Source organism: Colias eurytheme, chromosome 16, assembly GCF_061535395.1.
Source record: "Colias eurytheme isolate Ceu_HAF_F1 chromosome 16, ilColEury1 Martin Lab GWU primary, whole genome shotgun sequence".
In the NCBI taxonomy this organism is placed as follows: Eukaryota; Metazoa; Arthropoda; class Insecta; order Lepidoptera; family Pieridae; genus Colias; species Colias eurytheme.
The window spans coordinates 6,469,201-6,497,119 of record NC_142995.1 but is presented as its reverse complement, the minus strand read 5'-3'; the positions used below and the strand labels follow the sequence as shown (position 1 = coordinate 6,497,119).

The 27,919-nt window shown below is 33.2% G+C and overlaps 1 protein-coding gene across 2 annotated transcripts in view; it reads right to left on the bottom strand.

Moving 5' to 3' along the window:
• LOC149901864 (midasin) overlaps positions 1 to 27,366 on the bottom strand; it is a 36,920-nt gene extending 9,554 nt beyond the window's left edge. For both annotated transcript variants that reach the window (XM_090111082.1, XM_090111083.1), the window contains exons 1-22: positions 27,280 to 27,366; positions 26,485 to 26,741; positions 25,573 to 25,821; positions 25,026 to 25,318; positions 24,405 to 24,607; positions 24,008 to 24,171; positions 22,383 to 23,887; positions 22,139 to 22,304; positions 19,760 to 22,058; positions 17,945 to 19,682; positions 16,196 to 17,831; positions 15,843 to 16,054; positions 15,188 to 15,320; positions 14,481 to 15,105; positions 13,854 to 14,359; positions 13,542 to 13,718; positions 13,042 to 13,460; positions 12,757 to 12,896; positions 12,179 to 12,405; positions 3,926 to 4,152; positions 1,322 to 1,539; positions 479 to 658 (exon numbers count right to left, since the gene is read on the bottom strand). In XM_090111082.1, coding sequence (XP_089967208.1) covers positions 479 to 658; positions 1,322 to 1,539; positions 3,926 to 4,152; positions 12,179 to 12,405; positions 12,757 to 12,896; positions 13,042 to 13,460; positions 13,542 to 13,718; positions 13,854 to 14,359; positions 14,481 to 15,105; positions 15,188 to 15,320; positions 15,843 to 16,054; positions 16,196 to 17,831; positions 17,945 to 19,682; positions 19,760 to 22,058; positions 22,139 to 22,304; positions 22,383 to 23,887; positions 24,008 to 24,171; positions 24,405 to 24,607; positions 25,026 to 25,318; positions 25,573 to 25,821; positions 26,485 to 26,741; positions 27,280 to 27,366 — 11,661 coding nt within the window. The remainder of the gene's footprint in view (positions 1 to 478; positions 659 to 1,321; positions 1,540 to 3,925; positions 4,153 to 12,178; positions 12,406 to 12,756; positions 12,897 to 13,041; positions 13,461 to 13,541; positions 13,719 to 13,853; positions 14,360 to 14,480; positions 15,106 to 15,187; positions 15,321 to 15,842; positions 16,055 to 16,195; positions 17,832 to 17,944; positions 19,683 to 19,759; positions 22,059 to 22,138; positions 22,305 to 22,382; positions 23,888 to 24,007; positions 24,172 to 24,404; positions 24,608 to 25,025; positions 25,319 to 25,572; positions 25,822 to 26,484; positions 26,742 to 27,279) is intronic.
• Positions 27,367 to 27,919: the final 553 nt, after the last annotated feature.

The following is a 27,919-nucleotide window of genomic DNA, read 5'->3' as shown; positions in this document are numbered from 1 at the left end:
TAGATTTATTTAAACATTAATTGATTCTTTTGCCGTTAAAATTGGATATGTATATGTGTATTTTTTACCTAATCTGCAGTTAGCTGCAGACTGTGTGTCTTGGATTTAATGTTATGTTTGTTAGTGGTGGTTGCCTATAATTGTGACAGCACAAGTCTACGATTGTAATTACTAAAAGCTTTTATCTATGTGATCACCAACAGGTGATCCTTAATGAAATAAATAAATTATGGAGGATGCACATTACCTTTATCCTTTTCTCGTATGGATATGGCTAGCATGAAAATATATCAATTATAACCATTACATAAAATAAACGTGAGCAAGAATGAATAAACGTACTGTCATGCTAAACTTATCTAAGCTAAAACTATACAGTAGATCTAAGACAATTATATAAGTGTTAAACTTAAGCATAACATTAAAATACGAAAACTTTATTTTTCACTTTTAAAGTGGAAACAAACTTCCAAATTACCTTAACATTCCTCGCCAGTACGATATGTATCAACGGGTCGATCATATAGGCGCCGCCAGCGGGCGCGTTATGGGCACTGTTAGCGGCCACACGCTTCGGTCTATCCCAAATGCCCACGTGCTCGCTTACTTCCCCACTAGTATCCACTAGCAGGCTGGATACGCTCTCCAATAGAACTTTCTAGAAGACGAATACGATAGGTATGTATTATATTTTTTTTTTTTTATAGGACATTATTACACAACGACGCGGTTGGCGCAGTGGTAAAGTAACTGCCTACTGAGCCGACGGTCCCGGGTTCGATCCCCGGTCAGGGCAAATATTTGTGTGATGAACTCAATTATTTGTTCTTGGGTCTGGGTGTTATCTATATATGTATTTATTAAATATTATATTTATCGTCGCCTAGTACCCACAACACAAGCCTTAATTGAGCTAACTGTGGGACTAGGTCGATTTGTGTAATAATGTCCTATATTATAAATTTTAACACGTATAAGAGTTTAATGAAGCATACGTAGACATTTATCGGCTTTGACCTGCCACTAGTCTCTACGAACAGGGTTAGAAATTTCTCGAAGGTACGAGAAAATATGAATAGTGAATACTACGTTATTTTAATGCCGTTTGGTAACCTAGGTTTATATGATGAATTAAAGGAAACTCAACATTACAAAATTAAATAAGAATAGTAAATAAACTGCAGTCAATCGAAACAAAACTCTTTTCTATCCAACCGTAGTTATGTACACAATACTGTGGGTGAATATTATTACACAAACCTTTAACTCACGTAATATTCCATTAAATAACACTTTAGCACAGAAAAGAGAAAAAACAAACCTCAAATTCTTTACAATGTTTGTGTAAAGCCTTGTGAGCCTTATCAACTGTATCCTTCACACTCCAATAACTAAGATCCCTGTCCCAAGTGCATATTTTTACAAAATCACGTAATTTCTTCTCAATCGGTGCACGTTTTTCTTTCAAGAACGCACTCACTTGAGGTGAAAATTGTGAAAAATAGTTGTGTATGTTCCATAGTATTGACAATAGTTCATCTGAAAAAAGATAATCAAGTTTAACATAATTTTGAAACGTCTTTACGAAATTAAATAAAAACTAAGTGACCCTTCAGCTACATATAACAAAATATGATAACGGGAAACGCAAGTTACTTCACATGATTCCTCATATTCGAAGGTATAATTAAATATTCAACAATTGAATTTATGAAACAATGATGATCACGCTTTACCCCTATCAATTCTACCCTTATTTATTGTCATATAAATACTGTTAGACATAACTTTTGATTTAATATTTTTGTGGTTGAATAGTTGTTATTATAGTTGTCACTGTTTCATGTCAGAACATGTTTAGCTGTCAGATAGTATAAAATGCCGCCATCCTTTGAATCGTGGCGCATTCGTACGAATCGTTCCTAGGTGCTCAGACGTTGTTTATACGACGTTCGACCCAACTACCCCCACTTTGTTTGTTTATACGACGTTTGACCGAACTACCCCCACTTTGTTTATACGACGTTTGACCCAACTACCCTAACTTTGATGATCATAGACAGTCACCAACTGGCTGTGATTTGTTATCATCAATTAGGCAGTTTGTCTCTTAATATAAATAATACTACAATCGAAGTAGTTAATGCTGTTAAATACTTGGGAATGTGGTTAGATCAGTCTTTAAAGTGGAATATACATATTCAAAACTTGGTCAATAAAATATCTAGATACTTAAATATTATCAAAATTCTGGCTGGGGCATCATGGGGTGTTCATCCCAGACAGCTTAGAAGATTGTACATTGCTATAATAAGGAGTAGACTAGACTATGGATGTTTTTTATATGATAATAGCTACCAGAAGTATACAAGTAAATTAGATAAAATACAAAATCAAGCAATGAGGGTAATAGGTGGTTTTATAAGAACTACTCCAATACATGCCATGGAGAGTGAACTTAGCCTCTCTCCATTACATGTACGGAGGGCGTATTTAGGTGGTAAATTTTTACTAAAAGCCAAAGCTCGATCAAATAATGTAACTATTCATATATTAGAAGAATTATATACACTAAAAGATAACAATTATTGGCGTAATAAAAAGAAGCCATTACTTGTGATTCTGTATGAAAAATTATCTAACATTAATATTTATAATACTCGGCAATTGGAGATGTTTTCAATGGATACCTGGGTCACTAATATCAATTTAGATAATATAGTTTATGTTAGTATTCCTAGTATAATTAGTCCCAAACGAAATTATAGCTCATTAGATTTAAACTTAGCATGTATGGATTTAATTAATAAGCAATATTTTAATTATTATAAAATATTCACTGACGGCTCCAAGGATGGGGAGGGGGTCGGCTCTGCATTCTACGACATCCAATGCGATATAAATTTAAAACTAAAAATTAATAACAATTACTGTTGTATAATGGAAGCAGAACTAATATCAATTTGTGAGGCTCTGTCCTACGCAACTTCGTTAGTCCAAAATAATATTGTGATATTTAGTGACTCCAAAAGCGCGTTGCAGCATTTAATCCGCTGTACTTCGGGCCTACCAGGTACCCCTATAGCTTACACGATTTTAAGTCATATTTTAAATTTAACTGGTAATTCCAAAACAATTAAACTACAGTGGATTCCATCACATTGTGGACTGGAACATAACGAGCGAGTAGATATGTTGGCTAAACAGGCTATTTCAGATGGAGTGGATTATAATATGTTACCTTATTACTCGAATTGCATTTGTTTAATTAAAAACTACTGCTATAACCTATGGAAGGAATATTTTGATGCGCGTTCAAAAGAAAAAGGCATATGGTATAAAACCGTCCAGCCACAGCCGCTGAGGATTCCATGGTTTGAGCATCACAGCTTTTGTAGAAAGGACATAGTTTTGATTATGAGGCTGCGTACCGGGCATGTCCCATCAAATAAGTTTGCGTTTCTGATGAAAAAGGTTGTGTCACCGAATTGTGAGCAATGCGGTGTTCCAGAGGACATAACGCATGTATTGATGCAATGTTCCCGTAATGCAGCCTACCGACTATCGAATTGTAGCGACATATTGAAAACGTTTGCTGACGTTAACGTTATTTTGTCTAACCCCCATTCGGAAGAAATAAAACGTATTATCAGACTATATAATATAGGTTTCGCCTCGGATCAGTCTCCGTAGCTAGATATATAATTATTAAATTACTTACTGAATTTATGTATATATTAGCGTGTAAAATAGTTACCTATAAGTATGTGTGTACCTGAGCGACATATTCATTTTGTGATTAAGCTCATTAAATAAAGATTTGAATTAGGCAGTTGTGTAGAATCTCAGAACATTCTTATTACATTCAAACTAACATTTAACACAACCCCCAGTACATTTCTAAAAATACAATAATTTAACATACCTCTTCTCTCGCCTGGTTGCAAATGCACCAAATGGCAATGATACGAGTACAAAATGTCAAGTCTAACTTCATATTCAGCCACGTTTGATTTCTCCATAAAATCTCGAAGAACTAAGGTAATCCTTGTTGGTGAGACTGGTTGGTTATCGAGATTCTTTGAAGGATCCAAGTATGAAATGATCACGGTATACATGTAGAACCAGTATTTGTGAGCGTCCGATTGTTTCCTAGAATACAATATATTCTGGTTAGTTATTGACTAGTTTATTCTCATGTTATGTATATCTAGACTGGGGTAGAAGCCTTTGAAAATAATGAAAAGATGAAAAAAATCGCAGTCGGATGAAACCCATTAGAAAAGGAGGGGAATATGATAAAAATGTAAGGAAAAATAAATTACGGTCAATCCGAGTTCGGGAAGCGGGAGGGGGGAGCTTTTAAGAGGAAAAAATGGTTTCTCTCGATTTCCGACAAAACTACAAGTCCTATAGAAAAAAGTTCAATGGCAAAGTTGTAGGTAATAAAAGGATCTACAACTTTTGTGTTCACAATTTTTTCACATAACCTAAAAATTTTGGTGAAAAATTCAAAAAACCAAGTTTTTGGCCTTTTATTTCTATCTACTTCAAAATTTATTTATTTTCTACGAAATTTGGTGGAAACTTACTTTATTATGTCCCAAATACACTGTAATTTATCTGATTGAAAATATTTATTTTTTCGCCTTATTTTGAATTAATACCAAAAAAACAACCTAATTTTCAATCGAAAAGTCACCCGTCAAAATATCAGCTTTTTTCAAAAACTTAGGGTGCCTTTTATTCATTGAAATCTCTACTTTCATATGGTGTAAAAAAAATAAATACCACCATAGTAAATGTTCTCAGGAAATGCATACAAACAGAGTTCGACTCGCGGCTTTAATAACGAGACGTACGTGCTGCAGTCTTTAATTGTTTAAAATAGTTAATCAAAGTTATCAGTTCTACAGAAAAGTTAATTATATTATTGGTGAAGTGAACGATATTTCAAGTGCATAAATAGTAATAAAAAGTGTCTCAATTTTAAACAAAATACGAAAACAATTATATCAACATAAACTTTTTTGTTACCCTACCTGCAAACCACTTTTATAATTGTTTTGTCACGGAAGAATCGTTTGTACTAACTACATTCAAGTTTAAAGGATCAATTTAAAGTTTATTTATGTGATACATAATTTGGCTTTATAAATATAATCACAATAATACATTAAGCTACAAATTAACAGAAAACAGCTGAAAGAATTACATGACAGCGCCATCTATTGAATAATTAAGGTATTATTTTGTAATAAATCGATAATTGCAACCACAGATAAAATGACTAAATGCAATGGATGCGGTAAATTCGTCTCGTCAACAGAGAGTGTTAAGTGTTACAAATGTTCAGGTGTTTATGATAGAATTTGTATAAAATTATCGAAAACTTACAAAGTCCCAAACGACTGGTTGTGCCCGGGATGTGTAAGTAAGCTCCCCAGGCGGGACAATACTGAGACACCCATAAAGTCATTCGGAACGCCAACCGCAAGAGCAAATTCTCCATCGGATTATAATCTTTCAACTATTCTTGAAGAATTACATGCATTTAGGTCAGATATGAGATCGCAACTAGCTATGATACGCGAAGAGATTGCGGGCTTTAGTGTCAAGATGGAAGAACTATCCAAAACAGTCGATTGTGTTACTCAACGCTTGGAAACAATTGAACAAAAAGTTGAAATATTAGAAAATAGCCAGATTAACTCGTCTTCAAGCACGGAACTCCAAAATACTATTACACAGCTAAAAAAGGAATTAAACGAGCGAGATCAGGAATGCTTGCTCATGGATGTAGATATTACGGGCATCCCGGAAACTCCGGGGGAAAACCTACAACATGTTATAAGTTTAGTTGCCAAAAAGTTGGTCATAACCCTGGACGCAAATGATATCGTGCACGCTCAAAGAAGCGGTCCTCAACGTTCGCGTGTCGGGACAAATCGTGAGAACTCACCACGCCCTATATCTGTTCGCTTTGCAAGACGCTCACTACGTGACAATTTCCTAAAAAATGCGCGTGTAAGAAGAGGCGCAGATACAACGGACCTCAGCCCTGGAAACAATCCGCGGCGTTTCTATGTGAATGAGCGCTTAACTTATATGAATAGACAATTATTTCACAAAGCGAGATTAGAGGGAAGTAGACTCAAATGGCGGTATGTATGGACCAAAGACGGTCGTGTATACGCTCGCCGAGACACTGATACGGTGGTTAAACGTATACGATCTGAGGCCGATTTTGAAACGATTTTTGGGTCTGGCTAGTTTTCGTCAATTGTTTTTTTAATGTTAAATTGTCAACCTATATTATTTCATGTAGTTTTTGTCATGTTTCAAAAAATCATACATTGTATAAAGTAAGCTTCTTATTGTTTTATGAAATGTCAAAACTCAACCCTAATTTATCTTTGTTATCATTATTTTTCTCGATTTGCAATGTGCTCGCTTTTGTTGTGTTTTATGTTTTTTACAGTTTATTTAACCGCTTATATGTACTATCCAGACTAGTCTATTATGTGATGCCAAAATATCATAATGTGGTTTTTTCATTGATATACATACTACTACATTATGTTAATAATGTGTTATTAATTATAGTAAAAGTAATTCTGGTCTTAAAAATGATAAGTAGCCTTGCCGGTCAATTAACCCTTTTATTTAATATTATTTTATACATGTGTATTATGTTTAATTCCATACGATACATATTATCAACTTTTTTGTATATATTTTTATTATGAATTATAAAAAAATATTCCATTTCAACCATTTAGAAGTACTATATAATATACAAGTTTTATATTGTGTTATTATTGTAAATTCTGTGATATATAATGTTTTAAATTTTATTACATCCTATTCTATACAAAATATATTTAAATTTTTTATATGTGTAATGTCTGTACCTTGTATTATTTGTGTTTTGAAACATGAATTATATTTAAGTCACTCTTTACAATATTGTGTTATATTATTACATTACCATTACATTATTTCACATTCATACATGTGTATACAGCTTAATTCCATAAGATACATAGTATTATTATCAACTTTTATGTACATGTCTTTTATTATGAATTCTTTAAAAATATCATATAAAAACAATGTAGATGTACTATATAGACAAGCTTTACATTACATTGATAACATTAATTTTGTCAAGAATCGAATATATTATGTTTTAATTATAATTACTGCACCCTTTTATGTACAATATTTATTTGCATTTTTTATGTGTGTAATGATTGTACATTGTACTGCTTGTGTTTTTAAAGATGAAATATATATTAATTATTTTTTACAATATTGTTTTCTATTATTATATTACCAATACATTATTCTACTTTATATGAATTCATTTATAAATTTTATTAACTTTTTTGTAAATTATTTGATAACAAAATTTTATAATAACACCCTTTCTACATTTAATACATATCATTGCTATCTAATCACGTATTCACTTGAGGGTAACAAGCATATAATAATGTTATTATGTGGTATTATGTTGTCTGTCATTGCATTATGATGGTCAAGAAACATGTTAAAATTGGTCTACTTAATCCTGGCTCACTGGCAAATAAAGCAGATGAACTGGTACCCGTTGCGCATAGATCCAATCTAGATCTTTTATTTATAAATGAAACATGGATTCGCTTACACGAGGAAGGCCTGGCACCTAAGTTGATCGGATATCATTTTTGGAATATCCCTCGTCCACAGAGCATACGTACCCGGGGTGGTGGCGTGGGCGTTTATTTTAGAAAGGGAACGCATCTACAAAAATTGAAACATCCGCTGCACGCGAATGTTGAGCAGCTCTGGGTAAATCTAAACATTGGAAGTTTCAAAATTCTAATTGGCACAGCGTATAGACCGCCATGGTTAAATATTGATACTTTCTTCGACGCACTTACCGATTCCATATGTTCTTTTCCAAGATTTGAAAAAATAATAGTCTTGGGCGATTTTAATATAAATCTGCTTCAAACCAATCAACAGTCTGCTAAGCTATATGAATTCCTCAATTACTGCAATCTCAAACAACATGTAGATAGGCCAACACACTTTACCGATCACAGTCATTCATTAATAGATGTTATAAGTAGTAATATGGACATAAATAACGTAGATATAAAGCACATACCTGAACTCAGTAGTCACGCATTTCTCTCATTTAATCTTCCTATGAATAAAGTAGTAAAAATCAAACCTTGCTGGAAAATATACAGATCGTTAAAGGACATTAATATTGAACATTTTAATAATGATTTAATGAATATAGATTGGAATAGTATTTCGTGCCTACCTAATGTAAATGATATAGTAAATGTGTTTACGGATATTTTGATACTGTTGTTTGATAGTCATGCGCCATACAAAAGAATTTTTTCTAAAAGTTCTGTTTCACATCCTTGGATTACCTATACGATAAAGGAAATGATGAAATTAAGGAATGAAGCTTATGACAACTATCGTACTACTAACAGTGACACACATAAGGACTATTATAAACAACTAAAAAAAATTACTAATACAGCTTTATTTAACGAGAAACGTGCATTTTTTAGTAAAAAAGTTAATGACCAGTTTACTAATCCACGTATGCTCTGGAAAAATCTCAAAAAGTCGCTCAACATAAATAAAAAACCAGAAATAGAGATCCCACCACATTTAAATAATCCAAATCTTATAAATGCGTCATTTCTTAATGCTCCCGGCAATAATGTTATTGGCATTGACATTATTCAGAAGTTCAGTAATTGTAGATATGGAGACTCTAAATTTGACATCCGCACAGTTTCCCAAAGTGAAGTAAAAAAGGTTATTGATTCTTTACATTCAAATGCGACAGGTATTGATGGTATTAACTTGCATATGGTAGCTCTAACTATGCCTAATAGCCTCTGTACTATAACTTCTATAATAAATTCAATTGAATCACACACCTTTCCAGAATTATGGAAAAGGGCTATAGTAAAACCATTGCCTAAAAACAATTAACCGGTGAATGTGAAAGATCTAAGACCAATCAGCATTTTGCCATGTTTATCTAAGGTTTTGGAACGTTTAGTGTACATGCAGACGATCTCATATTTGGAAGAAAATAATATTTTACCGTCACGTCAGTCAGGCTTTAGAAAGCGTCATGGTACAGCCACTGCACTCTTAGATGTTACTGATAGTTTGCTGACTGCTCAAGATCGCGGGGAAGGGTCCATCTTAGTACTATTAGATTTTTCGCGTGCGTTTGATACAATAAATATTAATCTGCTGCTTGCTAAATTGCATTTTTATGGATTCGAACCTGGGACTATTGAGTGGTTTAGGAGCTACCTGTGCGGTCGAACCCAAGCTGTGGACGTTCGTGGAAGCGATGGAATGGCCGTTAAATCAGACCTACAGCCGCTTATTAGAGGAGTGCCGCAAGGCTCTATTTTAGGCCCTTTGCTTTTTATTCTTTATACAGCAGAGGTAATAAATGAAATTCAATATTGTCAGTATCATCTCTATGCAGACGATATTCAAATATATTTGTCCTTTAATCCTAATGATACACCCAGTGCCGTGGTAAAAATTAATGAAGACCAGGGGCCTTAGACAAAGTAACAATTACAAAACGATAACGAAGTTAGAAATCGCAAAAATGTATGGGATTGACATTAGATAGACCACGTGATCTAACGCGGCGTATGTCAATCCCATACATTTTTGCGATTTCTAACTTCGTTATCGTTTTGTAATTGTTACTTTGTCTACAGGCCCTGGATAGGATAGCAGCCTGGGCAGATTCGGTATCTTTAGCGTTAAATCCTAGTAAAACAAAGTTCATGGTATTGGGATCTAAAAAACAAATAAAAGATATCGTCAGTAATAATTTGGACATAAAGGTACAAACAAGGTGTTCCAGTGGAAAGAGTTTTAGAGGTTCGTAATCTAGGACTTATTTTTGATCAAGAGCTTCGATTCGAAACCTACATACAAAATTTAGTCAGGAACTGTTTTTATCGTTTAAAAATTTTATATCAGATTCGTAATTTTCTCAGCACTGATATTCGAACTAGGTTATGCGAGGCTCTTGTTCTTTCTAAATTTAACTATGCCGACTGTGTATACGGGCCTCGACTTCTTGCAAGAACAGAGCGAATAGTGCAGCGAGTGCAAAATGCTTGTGCAAGATACTGTTTCGACATACCTCCTCGCACTCACGTGACACCTTACCTCAACGAGAGAAACATTTTAAAGATGTCTCTCAGAAGGGAACTCCACATTGCCACTTTGCTCTTCGGTATTGTGACCAGTAAGAAACCAACGTACCTCTACGAAAAACTGGAATGGTGCAGCGGTATTGTTAACACTCGTCTGGTAAGCAACCCGGCACTGCGCTTACAGCGGTATAGCACGGCGGCTTTTCGTGGTAGTTTTAGATACGTTTCGTGTAAGTGTTGGAATAACATTCCACCTCCCATTCGTAATTTAGGATCTGTCTATACATTTAAAAAACACTTAAAAATTAAATTAAATCATCACCAAAATCAGTTTCCTCCTGGCTCACGCGTTCTTCCCACTTACACGGCGTATATTACATAACTGCTGTACCTGCTTGCTTCGTCAGTGTCTGCATGTTATCGGCGTTATTTATTTGTTTCTTATGTAGTTGATAGTAGTGAATGGTGCTAGTTGTATATATAATTATATATGTTTGTATGTATGTATATTATATGTGTATGTGTATATGTATTATGTACTTATAAGCGATTATTTGTTGTACAATATATTATATAAATATTATATTCGTTAAGGTTATATTGACTGGCAGTCGTGCTCTGTTATTTGAGCCGCAAGTTATCCTTATCACCGGTACTCACTGAAAACCAGTGTTACAGAAACACTCTGTAACTTTTGCTGACGTGGGGACCGTTTTGGCATCACACTAATTTTATCTATTTTTTAATTTTAATTTTATTTTGTATTTCTTCTTTTTGTTTGTTTTTATATAATTACCTTATTTCTGTATAATGTGGTGCCAAATAAATGAGTTTGAGTTTGAGTTTGAGTTTGAAAACAGTCTGAAAATTAGCTTTTACTAAATCAGGCACACTTCTTGAACTCTATATCTTCTCTTGTATCGGCTTTTCGGTAATATTTCAAAAGAAAAAAAATAATCTGTTCTAAGTTTAATATTTTACAGCATATTCAAAAGCAAAATGATGTCGATAAAAACATTTCAGGTAGTTCGAGAAGTGTGCCTGATTTAGTAAAAGCTAATTTTCAGACTGTTTGTATGCATTTCCTGAGAACATTTACTATGGTGGTGTTTATTTTTTTTACATCATATGAAAGTAGAGATTTCAATGAATAAAAGGCACCCTAAGTTTTTGAAAAAAGCTGATATTTTGACGGGTGACTTTTCGATTGAAAATTAGGTTGTTTTTTTGGTATTAATTCAAAATAAGGCGAAAAAATAAATATTTTCAATCAGATAAATTACAGTGTATTTGGGACATAATAAAGTAAGTTTCCACCAAATTTTGTAGAAAAAAAAAATTTTTTTGAAGTAGATAGAAATAAAAGACCAAAAACTTGGTTTTTTGAATTTTTCACCTAAATTTTTAGGTTATGTGAAAAAATTGTGAATACAAAAGTTGTAGAACTTTTAATTACCTACAACTTTGCCATTGAACTTTTTTCTATAGGACTTGTAGTTTTGTCGGAAATCGAGAGAAACCATTTTTTTCTCTTAAAAGCTCCCCCCTCCCGCTTCCCGAACTCGGATTGACCGTAATTTATTTTTCCTTACATTTTTATCATATTCCCCTCCTTTTCTAATGGGTTTCATCCGACTGCGATTTTTTTTGTTTCAAAAATTATCTACTCTAGTCTAATCATAAAACACGGTAAGTACATCAAAAAATATGTTGTTTCTAAATATTATCAATAAAGAAAACAATTCATATTATTAATTCTTAACTTATTCTTCATTAACACGACATTTATGATAAAACTTTCATATTTTGGCAGATATATTTTTTGTAGAAAATTTCTTGACTTTTTTTACTATTGTTAAAATAATACGAATCGGAAGTAAACTAATTGTGCACGTAACACAATTTATTAATGAAACAAAAAACATTGGTTACATCAAATTAACAGTTCTATAACTTACCTCTGATACAGATTATTCAAGCACTCCTTCCAATGACTCATCTCTAATTTCCTCCAATTTATAATCTGTTGTCCCACAGATAATGATATCTCGATCATGTTATTGCCTTTGTGCGCATTTTTGTTCCACTCTTCGATTTTATCGCGAAGTAGTTCCAGACCAGTGAGGAATCGTGATACGGGGCTTGTGATCGGGAAGTTTAGTATTCTGTTCACTATAACCATTATCTGGAAGAAAACCATCAGTTCAAAATAAAGATATAAAAAAAATACAACCAATGTATAGATGCTAATTAAGTAAGTCATAAAACATAGTTTTAGGCGGTTACGGTGACGTCTTAAAGTGCTAGTTCCAGTTTGGGAAAGAGACACACCTATATAGTATATAGGTCGTCTAGCGCCGTCTCTTTCGCACACTAATATTAGTACTGCTTTAAGACATAATTACTGCGGGGATCCCCATTTACCTTTAACATAAACCTTTAGAAATAACATATATAAATATCTTGGAAGAAATAACAATGTCATTAAACAATGAATTTTTATTATACGTTCATTGAACATATTTAACATTCTTACGTCTTTTAAAGTAGGGAAGTCCGGCCATTGCTCCAGTAATTCACTTGTATTATCTCGCACTTTGTGAAGCAGCGGTAAGCACTCGCGAGTTTCCGACACCCAGGGTGAGCGATAGAAGTCCACTTTTTGATTGGAAGATTCTAAAATAAAATATTATTTATTAACGTATGGGACGTTTTACGCAAAAAAACATGCTCTTTACCACAGATAATAAATATGGCAAAAATAAAAGTCAACAATTAAGGCGAATTTTTAAATAGTGTCGAAATGGATTTAACTACTTACCAAGCCCATCAACTTTAGCTTTAATATGAGATAACAGCACCAACAGACTAGGAGTAATTTCACTTTCAAATACCGCATCCAATCCTTCCCACGATCCTTGAGCAACTTTACTGAATATGGGATACCGTAATAGTAAAGGAGTTATGACATCATTGCCCACTATCTTTTTCGGAGCAGTCAACCATTCTGCGATGGTCACATTACGAACGAAATTCGAATGCCACTTGTATATCAAAGACACATCTTCTGCTGTCATAATTAGTTTGGGTTTATCTGCATTTTGTACTTTTACTTTCCTCTGTTCCAAAGTAGGCGGTTTAAATTCTCCGAAATCGTCCTCAGCGTACGAAGGGAACATTTGCATTATTTCTTCGTGAGCCGTGGCCTCTTCATCTTCATCTTCACATTTTGAAATAGACCTATAAATTTGATAATTATTGGTACAATTACTTATGTATTTCTTATATACATAACATTATATTATATCGTAGAATACTTACTTAGTGACATATAAAGCTTCGTCGTCCTGTTTCTTCCTTTCCATATCCTGTCGTTGTTTGTCCCAAGCTTTTACTATCGCATTTAATGTAGTCAACACCGCGCTCATCGACGCTTCATCAACTCGACCCATCGCTGTACAGTTCATCTTTAACTCTGATAAATTCATTTTTAATATCCTAGAATCATAAAAAAAATATTCAATTATATTAATCTCATAAAATAAAGTAGTTTAATTAAGTTATTATGAAGCTGTAAAAACAAACTAATAAATTTTATATATTTATTAGAACATCTTAAAAGTTAAAACTTACTCTATCCATGATGATTCAATCTTGACCAAATTAGTTTTGCCACCTACTCCGCGACTCAACATTTGTATGAAATGGTTTGTTACATATCGATTTAGGTGTTTTTCCTTTACATCTATAACATCAATTTTACTGGGATACACAAGCAAACTCCTTAATAATTCAGGCAAAAATTCTCCTTTTTGTACTTTTAGGACAAGTTCTCTCATCACATCACTCAAAGAGGTTATACTGTGTATAATTTGAGAGAGTGAACTCTGCAAAGGCTTTGCTAAATCGGGGAAGGCCTCAGCATACGCAGTTTCAATATTTTTATAGAAAGCTCTAGTTGAATTCATCCATGATATTGTTTCTCGAATAACGGCCTCAGCTTTATTTACTGTACATTTATTCAGTTTATTACTCGCGATAAAATCTATGTAAAGTAGATTGCAAATCTCTATCATTTTTGTAGATACCGTAATTATCGTTCTTTCTGAGAGAATCGACTTTGAGAAATGTTTACATTCCTAGAAGAAAAAACAATTTAAATATTGGAATAACTATGAAATAATATATTTATACTTAGTAGTTATTAACGGTAGCTGTATTATCAACTGAACAAAATGAATCCTTATTAATTGTACTTACTTTGACAAAATTACAATAGGACGGTTTATCAGGACGGAATGTATTACCAGATGCGTATTTATGAATTTTAAGCGCTGTTTGTTCTTTCAAATTCATCAAAATTTCGCAGTGTGGGTGCACTTTTTTCAACTGTTGTAATGTATCATTATTCAAAGAATTAATCGCCACTTGAGATGACTTTTCGATATTGCGATTTTCATTGATAGTGCCCGATATTACACCTTGAACGTAGTACGAACTTAATAGGGCATTAAACATCTGTACGTCTTCTTCAATATATTTAACTTTCATACGATACTTCTCGACATGGTCTATTGGACTCATTTCTACCATAAATTGTACAAACAATAAACTAGTCAGTAAAGATAATTGCGCTGTTAATATCTTCACTTTAGTCACATTGAGTTTATTTAAGTTTAATTCTTCTTTAAGTTCTTTATTAATTCCATCGGCTTTTGCTAATGCTTCCATTAAGTAGGAGTCGATCTTAAGATGTTTTAGCAAAAAACTAAATTTATCATCGGTTAATTTGAAAATAGGATTATTCAAATTAGACACAACAATAGAATGGAGATAAATAATTAAATGATCATATTTCTTCATTTCAAATACAGCATCTGCTTCTCTGAAAGTTAAAAACATAAAAATGTACTGAATTTAGAAACTAAAAGTTAATTGACCAGATAACTAATATTTTGGAGTCTTACAATTTAGCAGCGGCGGTGATATCCAAGGTGCCTATATTATTCCATAATATTTTTAAAATAGACTCCAATTGTAAAGAATATTCCACTCTGTTATTAAGAGATACTTTTTCATAGGCTAGTAATTGTTGAGACCCTGAAATACATTAAAATGTTATAATCCTATATAAAAAGAGCCGTGAGTGCCGCACACTCGTGTCAGAAGTGAAACTTGTTATGCAAGATTCAAAGATACCAAACGGTATTGCAATGACGCGACCTTGAAAATTTACTCTCTATGCGCCTAAATCAATTTCACTTCAAAAGTAACTTAATGTGATGATAGTTCAACAAATATCAAAGCAAATTTACAAATCGCGACAAAAGCAATCATTCTTATAAGAACTAACCTAGCAAGTGAATATACTTACACCAAATTAAAATCAACCTTATTAATATGAATTAAAGTCGGCTTAACATGATTTTTTTGGTGGACGAATTTAAGGTATTACTTACACCTGATAAATGATCAACACCCCCCATGAGCACTCACAAAGTTACCTTTGTGAGGCTGTTACCGACTGCCGAAGGTGGATGTAGGCTCTCTTTTTAAATAAATCCATGCCATGATGATTAACTTTAATTCATAACGAAAATAAATGCATAAACAAGAACTCACCTTCCTCTTCAACCAACATTGTAAGCTGTTGAATGTAATATGGCATTAATGGCAGGTTCATTGACACCCTTGGCGTATTAGCTGGAATCAACTCCATGACGTCATCAGAACTTATATGATTCCCAGATAAAAACAGCGAAGGATGAACGGCTGGTGATGATGCCAATAATTTATAAATCTCATCCCAAAATTTCGTTGTCATTGATGATAATCTAAAATAAAACGTAATAAACTATATCGGTGCGTATTATTTGTATTAAAAAAAAATATTGTTATCGATTCCAAAACGTCTCGATTTGAAATAAATATGCTTTAAAAATTATACTATGTTATAATTTATATCTTAAGCTTACCTTTCAATAGTTACATCAAGATTACCCTTTTGCATTTCAAGCAACATACTCAAATGATCTATTAATGCTGGTGGAAATCCTTTCGTAACTTTCCCGTAAGCAGTAACAATTGCTAAAATATCTAGACAACTTGTTTCTTTAGTGCGCAAAAGAATATCTTCTGTTGCAAAGAACTTCCTCAAAAGCTCTGGCATATACGGTTGCAATACATTTAAAACTCTTTGTACAACATATAAATTTAATGGTATGAGTTTGATATCTGAACTTGGTTCTTTTACTTTTTCTTTGATACTTGCTACAGTACTTTCGGTTTCTCTAATACTTTCTTCCTGGGGTATATCTATAGCAAAGGTCTTGTTAGCATTGTACATAATGCTATCAAGCTTGTAGAATTGCTTATCAATTGGTTGATGCATATCAAAATGGATTTCTTTATAAACTGCTGCTCTTGCAGTGCACAAGTTATATTCCCGTTTGTCTTTAAATAGCTTTGATTGTCCGTAACATTTTCTCATTTTCTTGCTGATTTTCGATAACTCCGTATGTTCCTGTTCCATGTTTAATTTCATTTCCGTAATTTTCTTTTTAAATTTCATAAATTCATCAGATTTACCAATCATGCTGTAAAGTTTTTCCAATAGATACTTTTGAATCCACTTATTATGGATCTGGAGGATAGGTATAATTTCTTCTTTTAAGGTTGGCGTACGTTTTTGCATGGTAAATATTGGCATTGTACACGTTTTGAAAAATCTTATTCGCCAATTTAACAATTGTAATAACACACAAATATTTTGGTCACTTAAATTACAAGATGCCAAATTAATTGCTTTCAGCAATTCTTCATCAATAAGATTTATATAGTTTTGGCAGTGTCTTAATATGGGATATTCCACAAAATCATCAGTTAAAGTTCTCTTTGATACTGCATTTGAATAATGAAGAGCAGAGAAAGGACTTTCTATAAGAGATAATTTTAGAAGAGTTTTTTGACACTCATTATATAGCAAAGCAAAACTCGTGTTAGATTTAGTATCAATACCATCGTCAACGCAATATGATTCCCGATAAAACCGTTTATATGACTCCGATGTCGTATTTAATTTATTTACATGATTAAGTGCTTGATCGTTTAATTCCTTTGCTAAATTTTTCAATTTGATATCCTTGGCATTTGAAACTGCTTCATTTAAACTACAGTAAAGAGTTTTCAATTGTTCACCAGAGCATTTTTGGTAAGAAGTTAGAATGCTAAATATTACATGCATTGTTGCATTGTCCACTGAGTTGTTATCTGTAATTTGCTCAACTGCCGTATAGCAAGTTTGTTTCGCTAATTCATAAATGGAATTGGAACAGAGCCCTTTAATTGTTAATGTGTGATTAACAACATTGGAACCAAAATTTGGGAATTCTTCAGTGCCCAACTCATTTTCTAACTCACGTAACATATTATTCTTCATTTCAGCTAGAGATGTATTTATATCGGTAACGAAGTCACTACCACTTCTCGGTTTTATGTAAACATCTGAAAAACTGTTCAGTAGAGCCGTTTTGAAAGACACACCCCTTACTAGTTGTTGTTGTATTATATGCGCTGCTTGGAGAAGTTGCGAAACTGTTGGCCGTTCTAAACCTGAAACATATTTTTTATATTGTACAATAAATTTCATGTCATACTAAATGTCATATTGAATTATGATATTTATAGTTTAAAACATGTAGCTTAGCCAAAATTGTACAACTTACCTTGCACAAACTCTGTCATAGTTTCATGGCACCGAATGCAAATATCGTGATATTGATTAGGCAAACCACACGACGATAATAACGCCACTAAATCCATATATGGCATTATCTCAGAGAGACCTAGATCACTATTATCAGGTCTAAGCAAGTAAATCTCCACGCCTCTATTTCTCATAGCTCGAGATATTTCTCCATGCTTTGCATCCATTGTAAAGAAAATCCTAAAGTTGGGATGAGGCTTTATTTCGCTTATTTCACCTCGCTCCGGAATACTGAGGACTCCATTTGGCTCCAAAAGACCGTTTAGTCTATCTAATACTGCGGCTGACGTTAAATTTACATTATCTAGTAGAAGCCAAGATCCATCAATCATAGTTTTAACAAGTAATGAATCTATCCACTCGAATCTACCACCCGAATTTACGGATGTCAGTTTTAAGATTTTATTTTGCAAATGCTTTAAATTTCCTATTATTTTTTCTATGCCGTGAGTGGAAAGATCACAAATGTTGCTACATTCAATTAATTTATAGCAATGGTCTAATAGAAACTGCACTTTCTCTTTGAATTTTTTCATGTCAATATTAAATGCGTTTTTAGCTTCGCCGTTTGTTTCTATTTGACGGAACTCAAAAAGATCACTCAAGAGCTTATTTGATTTCCAAAGTTTGAAGTCTTGTAATAACCATAAACTTCTAACAATTCGGATAGTAACTGTCTCAATATTATCATATATATTTTCCAAGGTTCTGTTGTAGTCGACTTGTTCAAATCCCCCTAATAGATCTGATACATCCATTGCTGAGGTGACTGGTATAACATGTAATTCATTTCCGGTTAAATCCGCTAAAACTTGAACCAAACTACTTTTTCCCACAGCAGTCGGTCCAACTAGTATAGAGAGCCAATTCATTTTTACATTTTGAGCTAGCGCTTTTAAAATTGGCAATTGATCTCTAAGCACTAATAAATTTGTATCAATCGATCTTCTGTTTTTATACAGCCTCTCATTGTTGATTTGAAAAATAACATCACCAATAATTATGTTCTTACCATCAATATTAAACATGGGATGTTCATCACTTCTAGGATAAGCTGGATAAAATATTTCATTATAGGTTGTTATCATTTTTTCTTTATCTTCCTCTGTCCGCATTCTATTAACATAGAGCATATCAATAAACTTTCCAGGTGACACTTTTCTACCTTCATTTTGATCTTGAATGAGTGCCTCACACCATCTTTGTATGTCACGTAAGTTCATTTCCCAGGGTGCTCCTCTATGTCCCCAAGTCTGAATTTCAGTTATTTCATGTGATACCTTACAATTGAATGCAACTATTCTGTGTAAGATATCTTTAGAAAGTTCTGAATATTGTGCCTCAACAATGAACGTAAGATCATCTTTAGTCAAAGTGTCGACGTATACTTGAGTGAATCTGTTTAAGAATGATACGGGCAGGCCCCGACGAGCACCGCCCTGTTTGAGAGGATTTTGACAGGCAAACAGTTTTGTTTCTTTTTTCACTTTAAATGTTTTACCTAATTCTGGAATGTATATTTCACCTCTGTGATCTAAACAAGCATTAAGACCTTCTAGCACAGGTTGTGGTGCTAAATTAAGTTCATCCAAAAGAATCCAATCTCCGTTTTGGAGAGCATTTAAGAAAGCTCCCTCCTTGAAGATAAAGGATCCGTCTTCTGATGGTAAGTCGGTACCAAACAAATCTGTTATATCCTGAAAAAAAATTACAATTAAAAAGTTACACTTACGCGAAGAAAAAAACTAAATAAAATGAGTGAAGATACACTTACTGTTTGATCACTTAAGTTTATGCGGACAACTTTATGACCAGAACTTTTTGCTACAGCTGTAACTAAGCTTGTTTTTCCTACTCCTGGGTTTCCTTCTAATAAAATCGCTTTGTTTAACTGGAGGCCTCGTAATAGTCGTAATGTATTAGCACCAGTTGTGGGAGCCGTGAACGTAAACTTCTGTATATCAAATGGATTGTGGTGTGGCCCAATTTCGATAAGGAATGGATGGATCCCAAACTTCTTATCAATTACCTCAGCAGTCAATGATATTGCCTTATTAACCAACATGTTGTTTAGTAAGTCAGTTTTTTCGTAACCTAATGCTTTTATTTGATTGAGCAAGAAGTTAATAGCATTTTTGCGTAAAACGTGTAAGGTTTCAGGATCAATGTGACCCGTTAAAGCGGTACCGAAACAATCCAAAAATGTCATACATGCACCATGCACATACGCCTCAGCTGTGTCTAACAATTTTTGTCCAACAGTAACATTAATGAATTGTACCCATGACAGTAAATCACGAATGCTAAATGGAAATTTATTTGTCACTTCGGAATTTTTCAACCAATAGCTAAAATCAATTATACAATTTCCAATTCCTGATGTTCCATCTTCTTGATTTGACAAAGCTATTCCTTTACTAACACTCTTTTCCAGAACCTCTAATAAATCTTCTCTGGAACTGACATGATCACACCATATTTCTGTGAATCTATTACGTAAAGCGGGTGATAGTTCTTTTTTTCCAAAATCACCACCTGGATTCATAGTTCCGATAAAATGAAAATGTTGAACAGCTGAAATAACCACAATATCGGAACTATCATCGGTGCCCCGTTCAGACAAGACTAATTGTCTTTCTGGTTCTAGTAATGAGTTCATTCTTTCTAAAACACTGTCATCTGCTAAAGATATTTCATCTGCGAGGAACAGATGGCCATGTTCCATTGCTTTTATTAAAGGTCCATCAACCCACTCGAATAATTTCCCATCTTTTTTATATTGTCTTACCGGGCGAAGTCCACCCAAGAAGTCCGAGCTTTCTGTATGCATATGACAGTTTACGGATAGTAACTGCCGGCGACTTAAAGCGGCCAATACTTGACATATTGTGGTTTTTCCGCAACCAGTCTCCCCTACCAATAGCACAGGCTCATTAAAAGTAAATGCCTTGGCTATTAAAACTGCTAATCTTCTCATATTATATGTCCATACTACATGAGAAAATTCTTGGAGTTGGTTACTTAAAAGCATTTCTAATGTTGATTTAGTCACGGGTGAAGTATTTTGATGAAGGCTGAATAAATTTTTAGGATCGACTTTTCGTTTTATATGTTTTTCAATAACTTCCTCTATTATACTTCTTTCATCTGTTTGGCGCACTTTGCCCGCTAATATAAGATAACCTTCGTCGGCTATATGCTGATCCCAGTCATAAAATTTTTCAGAAGTGAGCATTTCTTTGGAAGCATGTTTATATCTCTGGCCCCATCTGAATAAATCTCTCAAAGTGATAAATCCATCTTTGCCTTGTACTGCGGCTGAGCCCCTTCTCCTAACTTGTAGTTCCGCCATAACTTCGATCATTTTCTTGCTATATGTAGGCGGAATATGACACCTTTGGTGCAATATTGTTTCGAGTTCACTTCTTGGTATTTCGTCGAAATGCAGCTCGACAAATCTATTACGAAAAGCACGTGATAACATTTTTCGGCCACCATACAACCCTGGAGGATTCTGCGTTGCAAAAAGCATAAAATTGGGATCAGCTTTAACAACTTCTTGGGTCTCAGGAATAAATAACTCTCGATTGTCGTCAAGAACACGATTTAATGCTTCTAATACATCACTAGGAGCTAAATTCAATTCATCAAGAATTATCCAATATCCTTTTCTCATAGCTTCGACTAGAACTCCCTCCTTAAAGACTAGATTTCCACTTGAATCACTTGCATAAGATCCTATGTACTCTTGTAAATCAGTATGTTCATGATTGTTTATTCTGACGCAGTAGTTTCCTGAGGCTTTAGCTATATATGTTATAAGTGAAGTTTTGCCCACAGATGTATCACCCTGTAATAATATAGGTAAACGCCCAAGTGATATGATGCGGGCAATATCTCGAAGATTTTTTCTTACAGTAGGAGTTAAAATGTATCCTTCTGGTATATTGATTTCCAATTTGCCCTGAGGTATCCAATGACCCTCAAAGAGCAAATAGTTTTGTCCTTGACATTGAGGTTCAGGAATTAATTGTTTTAAGACGGCTTTCACATTTTTCTTACCAAGAACAGCCCTACAAATAAAAAAATTGTTTTAATTCTTCTCTATTAAAATGTATCAAAAATAAAAATAAATATATTTTGTATTACATACTTAGCTATCATGGCTTCCACTATCGGATGAGATGATCTATCTAGTTGTGTTAAGAAGGAAAGGCAAAATGCTTCATATAAAGATCTTGCGACAGTCCCACATTTTGCTTTGGCCGCAGCAGTTAATGCTCTGCATAGTGTTCTGAGTGAATAGTGGGGAGCATTACCTAAAATAATTTAAAAAATTATTACAGATTCAATAAAAGGTTCCAAATTATATAAATAGAATAGAAAATAAATCATACCTGCTCCATCTACTAAATTCAATTTGGCCTCTTTTCGAATTGAAGAATAAAAGCTATAAATAGACTCTAGCACAGCTCCGCTTAAATTCATGTGGTATAAATAATCACCTATTAATAACATTAAATCATTTCTTTCTGTTAATTCATCAATGAAAAATTCGGTAAACCTATTTCTTAGGCCCACTGGTAAATCTTTTTTCCCTACATCAGTTGCTGGGTTCATGCACGCAAAAAGCGTGAAATCTGGATGTCTTTTTATAGGAACTTTATCACCCTTTTCCAGTAAATCTATACTTTCATTTCTATCTTCTAATAATCCAGCCAAACACTCCAATATTTCTGCAGATGCTAAGTTTATTTCATCTAATAATACCCAGTGACCTTCTTGCATAGCTTTTACAAGGGATCCTTCAATGAATGCAAATGTCAATCGAGATTCTGCCTTTATTTGTTGCTCTAACTTAGAGAGTTTATATCCAAAAGCCAGCCAAGCCTTTAACTTATTGCTTTTTTCATCATTAAGTCTTTTTACTGCTGCTTTGTGGCTTTGTTGCATCAATGCTAACAGAGCATTCCAATTTTCTGTATCGTAACATGTCTCGATGTGACTTAAAAACTTCTTATTTTTATCTGCATTATAGAAATTTGTGAAAAGGTCTAAAAATTCCGATTTGATTGGGCGTATAACGTATTTAAGATCCACAGGTTTATAGCCACCAAGTAGATCAGCAGAATCTGATTGTTGATTCATATTTATCACTACAAGTTTATGGCCAGTTTGTCGCGCTAAATATTGAACTGAAGAAGTTTTACCAGTACCAGTTTCACCCACTAGAAGCACTGGTTCATTAGAAAGAACACAGCAGGCAATTTTCTCTAATAGGCAAGCAGATTGACGAGTGAATGAAAAAACGACTTGTTTATTATCGAAATCTATAGATTTCAGGCTCTTTTCGATACGCGGAATTGTAGCACGACCAACGATTAACGAATCCGGTTGTAAAGAAACATTTGGTTTGTAATGTTTACAGTAGAATTCAGATTTCGTCTCTACAATTCCGAGGCACGTGCCTACTTTTTTGGATAATTCTAGTCTATTTTCGGGTGATGATACTGAACAGGTAAAAATGTCCAAGGCGTCTTGTAATACTTTCAATGCAGAGTCTGGGCTGGATACATTAAAACCAACAACTGATCTTGCACACCATTTCATTAGATCTCTTGTAGAAATGAGCCTCGAACCTCTCATAATAACCACATTGTTAGCTTTTTCTGTTTCAGTTTCAGTAGTTTGTAAAGACGTATCATGGCATCCAACGGAAAACATCATGAATACTTCTATCATCTTTGAACTGATTGTAGTCAGACTGGGGTAAAGTGTTTGTATAACTTCACTTAGCTCAGACCTTGATAGAGGTTCAACATTTATTACTGTTAAATGTTTTTGTAGTAAAGTACTTGAGCTAGATAACTTCTTTTGGTAACCATAATTTGTAATGATTGTGCTGAAAGGAGAAAGAAAAATATTCTAGAATACTTTCGCAACCAACATTATATTTAGAAATCGATATCACACACCCTATTAACTACTTACAAAGCAAATATTCAGCTTAAACTTTACTTACCGCTGTGTTACAAATAATTGGAAACCTGGTGTAACTGGCAAGGCATCTCGAAAACCAGGCACGCACAAAGTATTTCTCTCTAGAAGTGAACTTAGTGTAGATGCCACATCTAATGCAGCACAGTCGATATCTTCCAACAACAACCAGTGACCATTTAGTACAGCCTGAAGCAAAAAGAAAAAAAAAAGTTTTTTACAACTTTTAAGTACAAAAAATCCAATAAATACAACAATATCTTTCACTTTTAATCACTTTTTACAGATACAAATGAAACTAAAATCTTTAAAAAAATTTTTTCGCAAAAATGTTAAAGCCCACACTGCATATAATTTTTTGTATTTTTGAACAAAATTGTGTAATAAAAAACAAATTGAAGCAAGAAAAAAATATAAATAACCTCTGTAAGAACACCAGGAGCCCAGATAAACTCTCCCGGCACATCTGTACATTGATGAGAACCTAGTAACATCCGGGAATCAGTCTGATCTCCGAGCTGAACTTTCTTAAACGCGACTCCTTTACGGCCAGTGATCGCAGCTAAATGTTCCACCAACGAGGTCTTACCAGATCCTACAGGACCCATAAGCGATAGAGCTTTACCTATATAAAAAAAAATTAAAAATGAATCATTTACTTAAATGAATAATGAGAACTGAATGTAAAAAATTCATAAATTTTTTTTATATAGAATATCAATAAATAAGCCCTCTTATTTATTGATATTCTATATTTAAAAACTGAATTAAAAAGTATTTTTACTTTAAAAAAAAATTTTTTTCATTACTCTTATCAGTTGTATGAAGTAAATTATGTTCAAGGTTGAAAAATGAATGAGTTAAAGTTTATACAAATGGCTTTAATATAAATAGATCATTTAAATATTCAGTATTCAATATTCACTGATTGAAAGTTTTTTTTTAATTCTCCTTCAAATCAATCTAAATTGTTCATTGCTTTACTTATTCAAGTAATGTAGAACAGAATATAAATTATACAATTTCAATATAAAAAAGAATACCTGAAGCAACTGCTAGGGCCAAGCTTCTCAAGTTGTTGATAGTTGATTTAACAGGAACTAAACTTGCTGGTTTTACATTATCCTTGTCATAGATAGGCAAAACTATTCCATCAATATTAACTATTGATTTTGTTTTTACAGTTAAATTCTCGATACCCGTCCCAATAGTTTGATCTACTTTAGACATGTTATTTTTTATATCTGTGTCAATGGATATGTTTAAATTTTTATTTAATGTTTTTGATTGAGCTTCTGTCATGTTTGTTAATATCGCCATGCATTCTTTTACCATCCTAGAATTACAAGAAAATAATATCAATTTTTGTTTCTTTTTTTTTTAACAAAGTTCCTTATCAAGCGTTGCAAAAGGGGGCTAGACGGAGGAATTAAGAAAAAAGTTGTTAACAACACTTTTTGCTATAGTTGTAAGCCGTGCGTCGTGCACGTCTTTCTCTGTCTGTCTCTCTTGACACCCCTCAAGTTTTTTTACAAAAAATGATCCTCAACTAGTAAATTGGGCATTGCAAAGATAAAATCTTTTACTCACCATCTTATTTCTTCATTTTCATGGTGGCTGAAATTTACGACAAATTTCGTCCAATCCCATTTTGTTGAAAATTCATTTGGTAATTTTCTCAACAATTTATAACAGCATGAAACTATATTATGATCTGATACTTTTTGCCTGTAGTCTTGTAGCCTTCGTTTCTTTGGAGCCACATTGTAAGAATCTTCATGATGTATGAAAACTTCATATGGAGGTATTGGATTTATTTGGAAATATTTTTGAGAATATCTGTAATATAAATAGGTCTCCTATAATATTATAGTATTAGCACAGAATACATAATAGTAGCTAAACGCTACAGAACGGACACTCTCCGCCTCCCGCCAAAATTAAACACTTACCTCACCCCGCACGATCAGACATAAAATGGTCCATATTTTTCTACAGGGACGATACGCAACGAAGATTGACATCATTAATCAAATTGACTTAAAGTAATTTTATTATTTTGGATTTGTGATTATCGTTTTTCGTAGAAAATGGTTAGATATTGTGCTGTTTACGGATGTATTTCATCAGAAAAATGCGAATTTTTTTTTACGCTAAAATGTGCCAACCATAAAGCGTTAACACACACATTTGCAGTCTCTACAGTGTGACTGTCAAAACGATCATTTTGTATGGAGTGTCCGTGATTTGGTATTAGTATGTAAGTGAATATTTGTCAAATTGGCGGGAAAATTTTATGGAAGTCAAAATTCAATTCTAAAATTGTATCTTGAAAACCATATTGTGTGGTATTTAATTTAGTGTCCTGTTTTACTTGAAAATCTAATTGGTATAATGAATTGACTTATATACAATTTGTTTTTTTTTTTTAATTAAGTACATCATGAAGAAATTTTTTTTTTATTTAAGTTTATACAGTTAAATAATTATAAAAATACTTACTGAAGCACATCTGGGTGGTCACTCAAATGTGCCAATACAATGGAATATTCTAGATGTTTTGTTTTTTCACAATCCGTAGCAAGATCATGACTATTGCTTGAAAAAACGGGCTTCAGAGGAATTTTAGAAGATACTAGCGCAAGTGAAAGATTAGGCAAATATTTCCCAAATATGACTGCATCCTCGAAATCAAGAATATATTCTGCTAATTTTGCCACTAAATTGTCCGTACTTGAATGATGCTTCACCAATGAGAACTGTAAAATTGTCCCAAATATAATATATTATGAAATTATGAATAAAATAGTCCAAAAATATTACTTAACTTATTTTTATTCTAACTAGCTTTGGGATCCCTGGCTTCGCCCCGATAATATATCCCATACCCAAAACATTTCCGGTTAAAAACTGTCCCAGTTGGGTTTAATCTGCCTCTTTTAAGACAATAAGGCGTAGTGATATTATAGTATGTACCATGTACCATACTATAAGATCACTATGCCATCATGTAGTTTTAAATTCTTAGTGAATAATATTTTGCATGTTGGTATTTGTGTTATTCATAACATTTATAGAAGCATTTTCTGTATTAATGTTTGTAAAGTAGAAATGTCAAAAGGCTTATTCATGAAGTTGGTAAGAAAATATAATATTTAAATATTAAAATTTAATGTTAATCAATAGCAAGTTAATATTTTTTTTATTAATATTTAGATTAGATCAGCTTTCAATAATCTTCTTAAAATTATACTTAATCTATTTATATAATAAAATACAATAAAAATATGAACTAACCCTTATTTGTTGACATGCTTTAACAAGATCTTTATTTTTTGTTTCTAGCTCTATTTGCTTTAGAGCTGCTACTAATTTTTCACCCATGATGTCATACCGCTAAAGAGCGGTTTTGGAGAATATTAAAGCAATTTTTGAATGAATATTACTGAAAATAAAAAATGTAAATAATAAAGACCGGCAAACGTGCACTGCATGTGAAAAGTGAATTTGACAATAGCACGCTGCACGACCAGTGTTGCCAACTTTTTTTTTTCGAACCCACATATTGGGGCCTCGTGGCCCACCAGAAATCCACTAAAGTAATCGGTCTTTAAAACCACCAGAAAAAACACTAAAAAATATCCAGAGACATGTAAATATTGAGTGCCCGTTGGCGAATTTTTTGCGAGTTATTTGTAAATAACATCTATTTTGAACTAAGTAATTTTTATTTTTGTTACAATATATGTATTTAAAGATCATCTTCAGAAGAATCTGCTTCTTCTAGAGTTTCAGTATGTGAAGAATAAATTTCTGTGAAAGAAATTTTTGTGTGGTTTCGGCATATTTAATGTAAAACCATATTACTTCACAAAATTAATTAAAATACGACAAGCTAGAAGCTACCGGCCGCGGCGTTACCAATACCGACTGACAA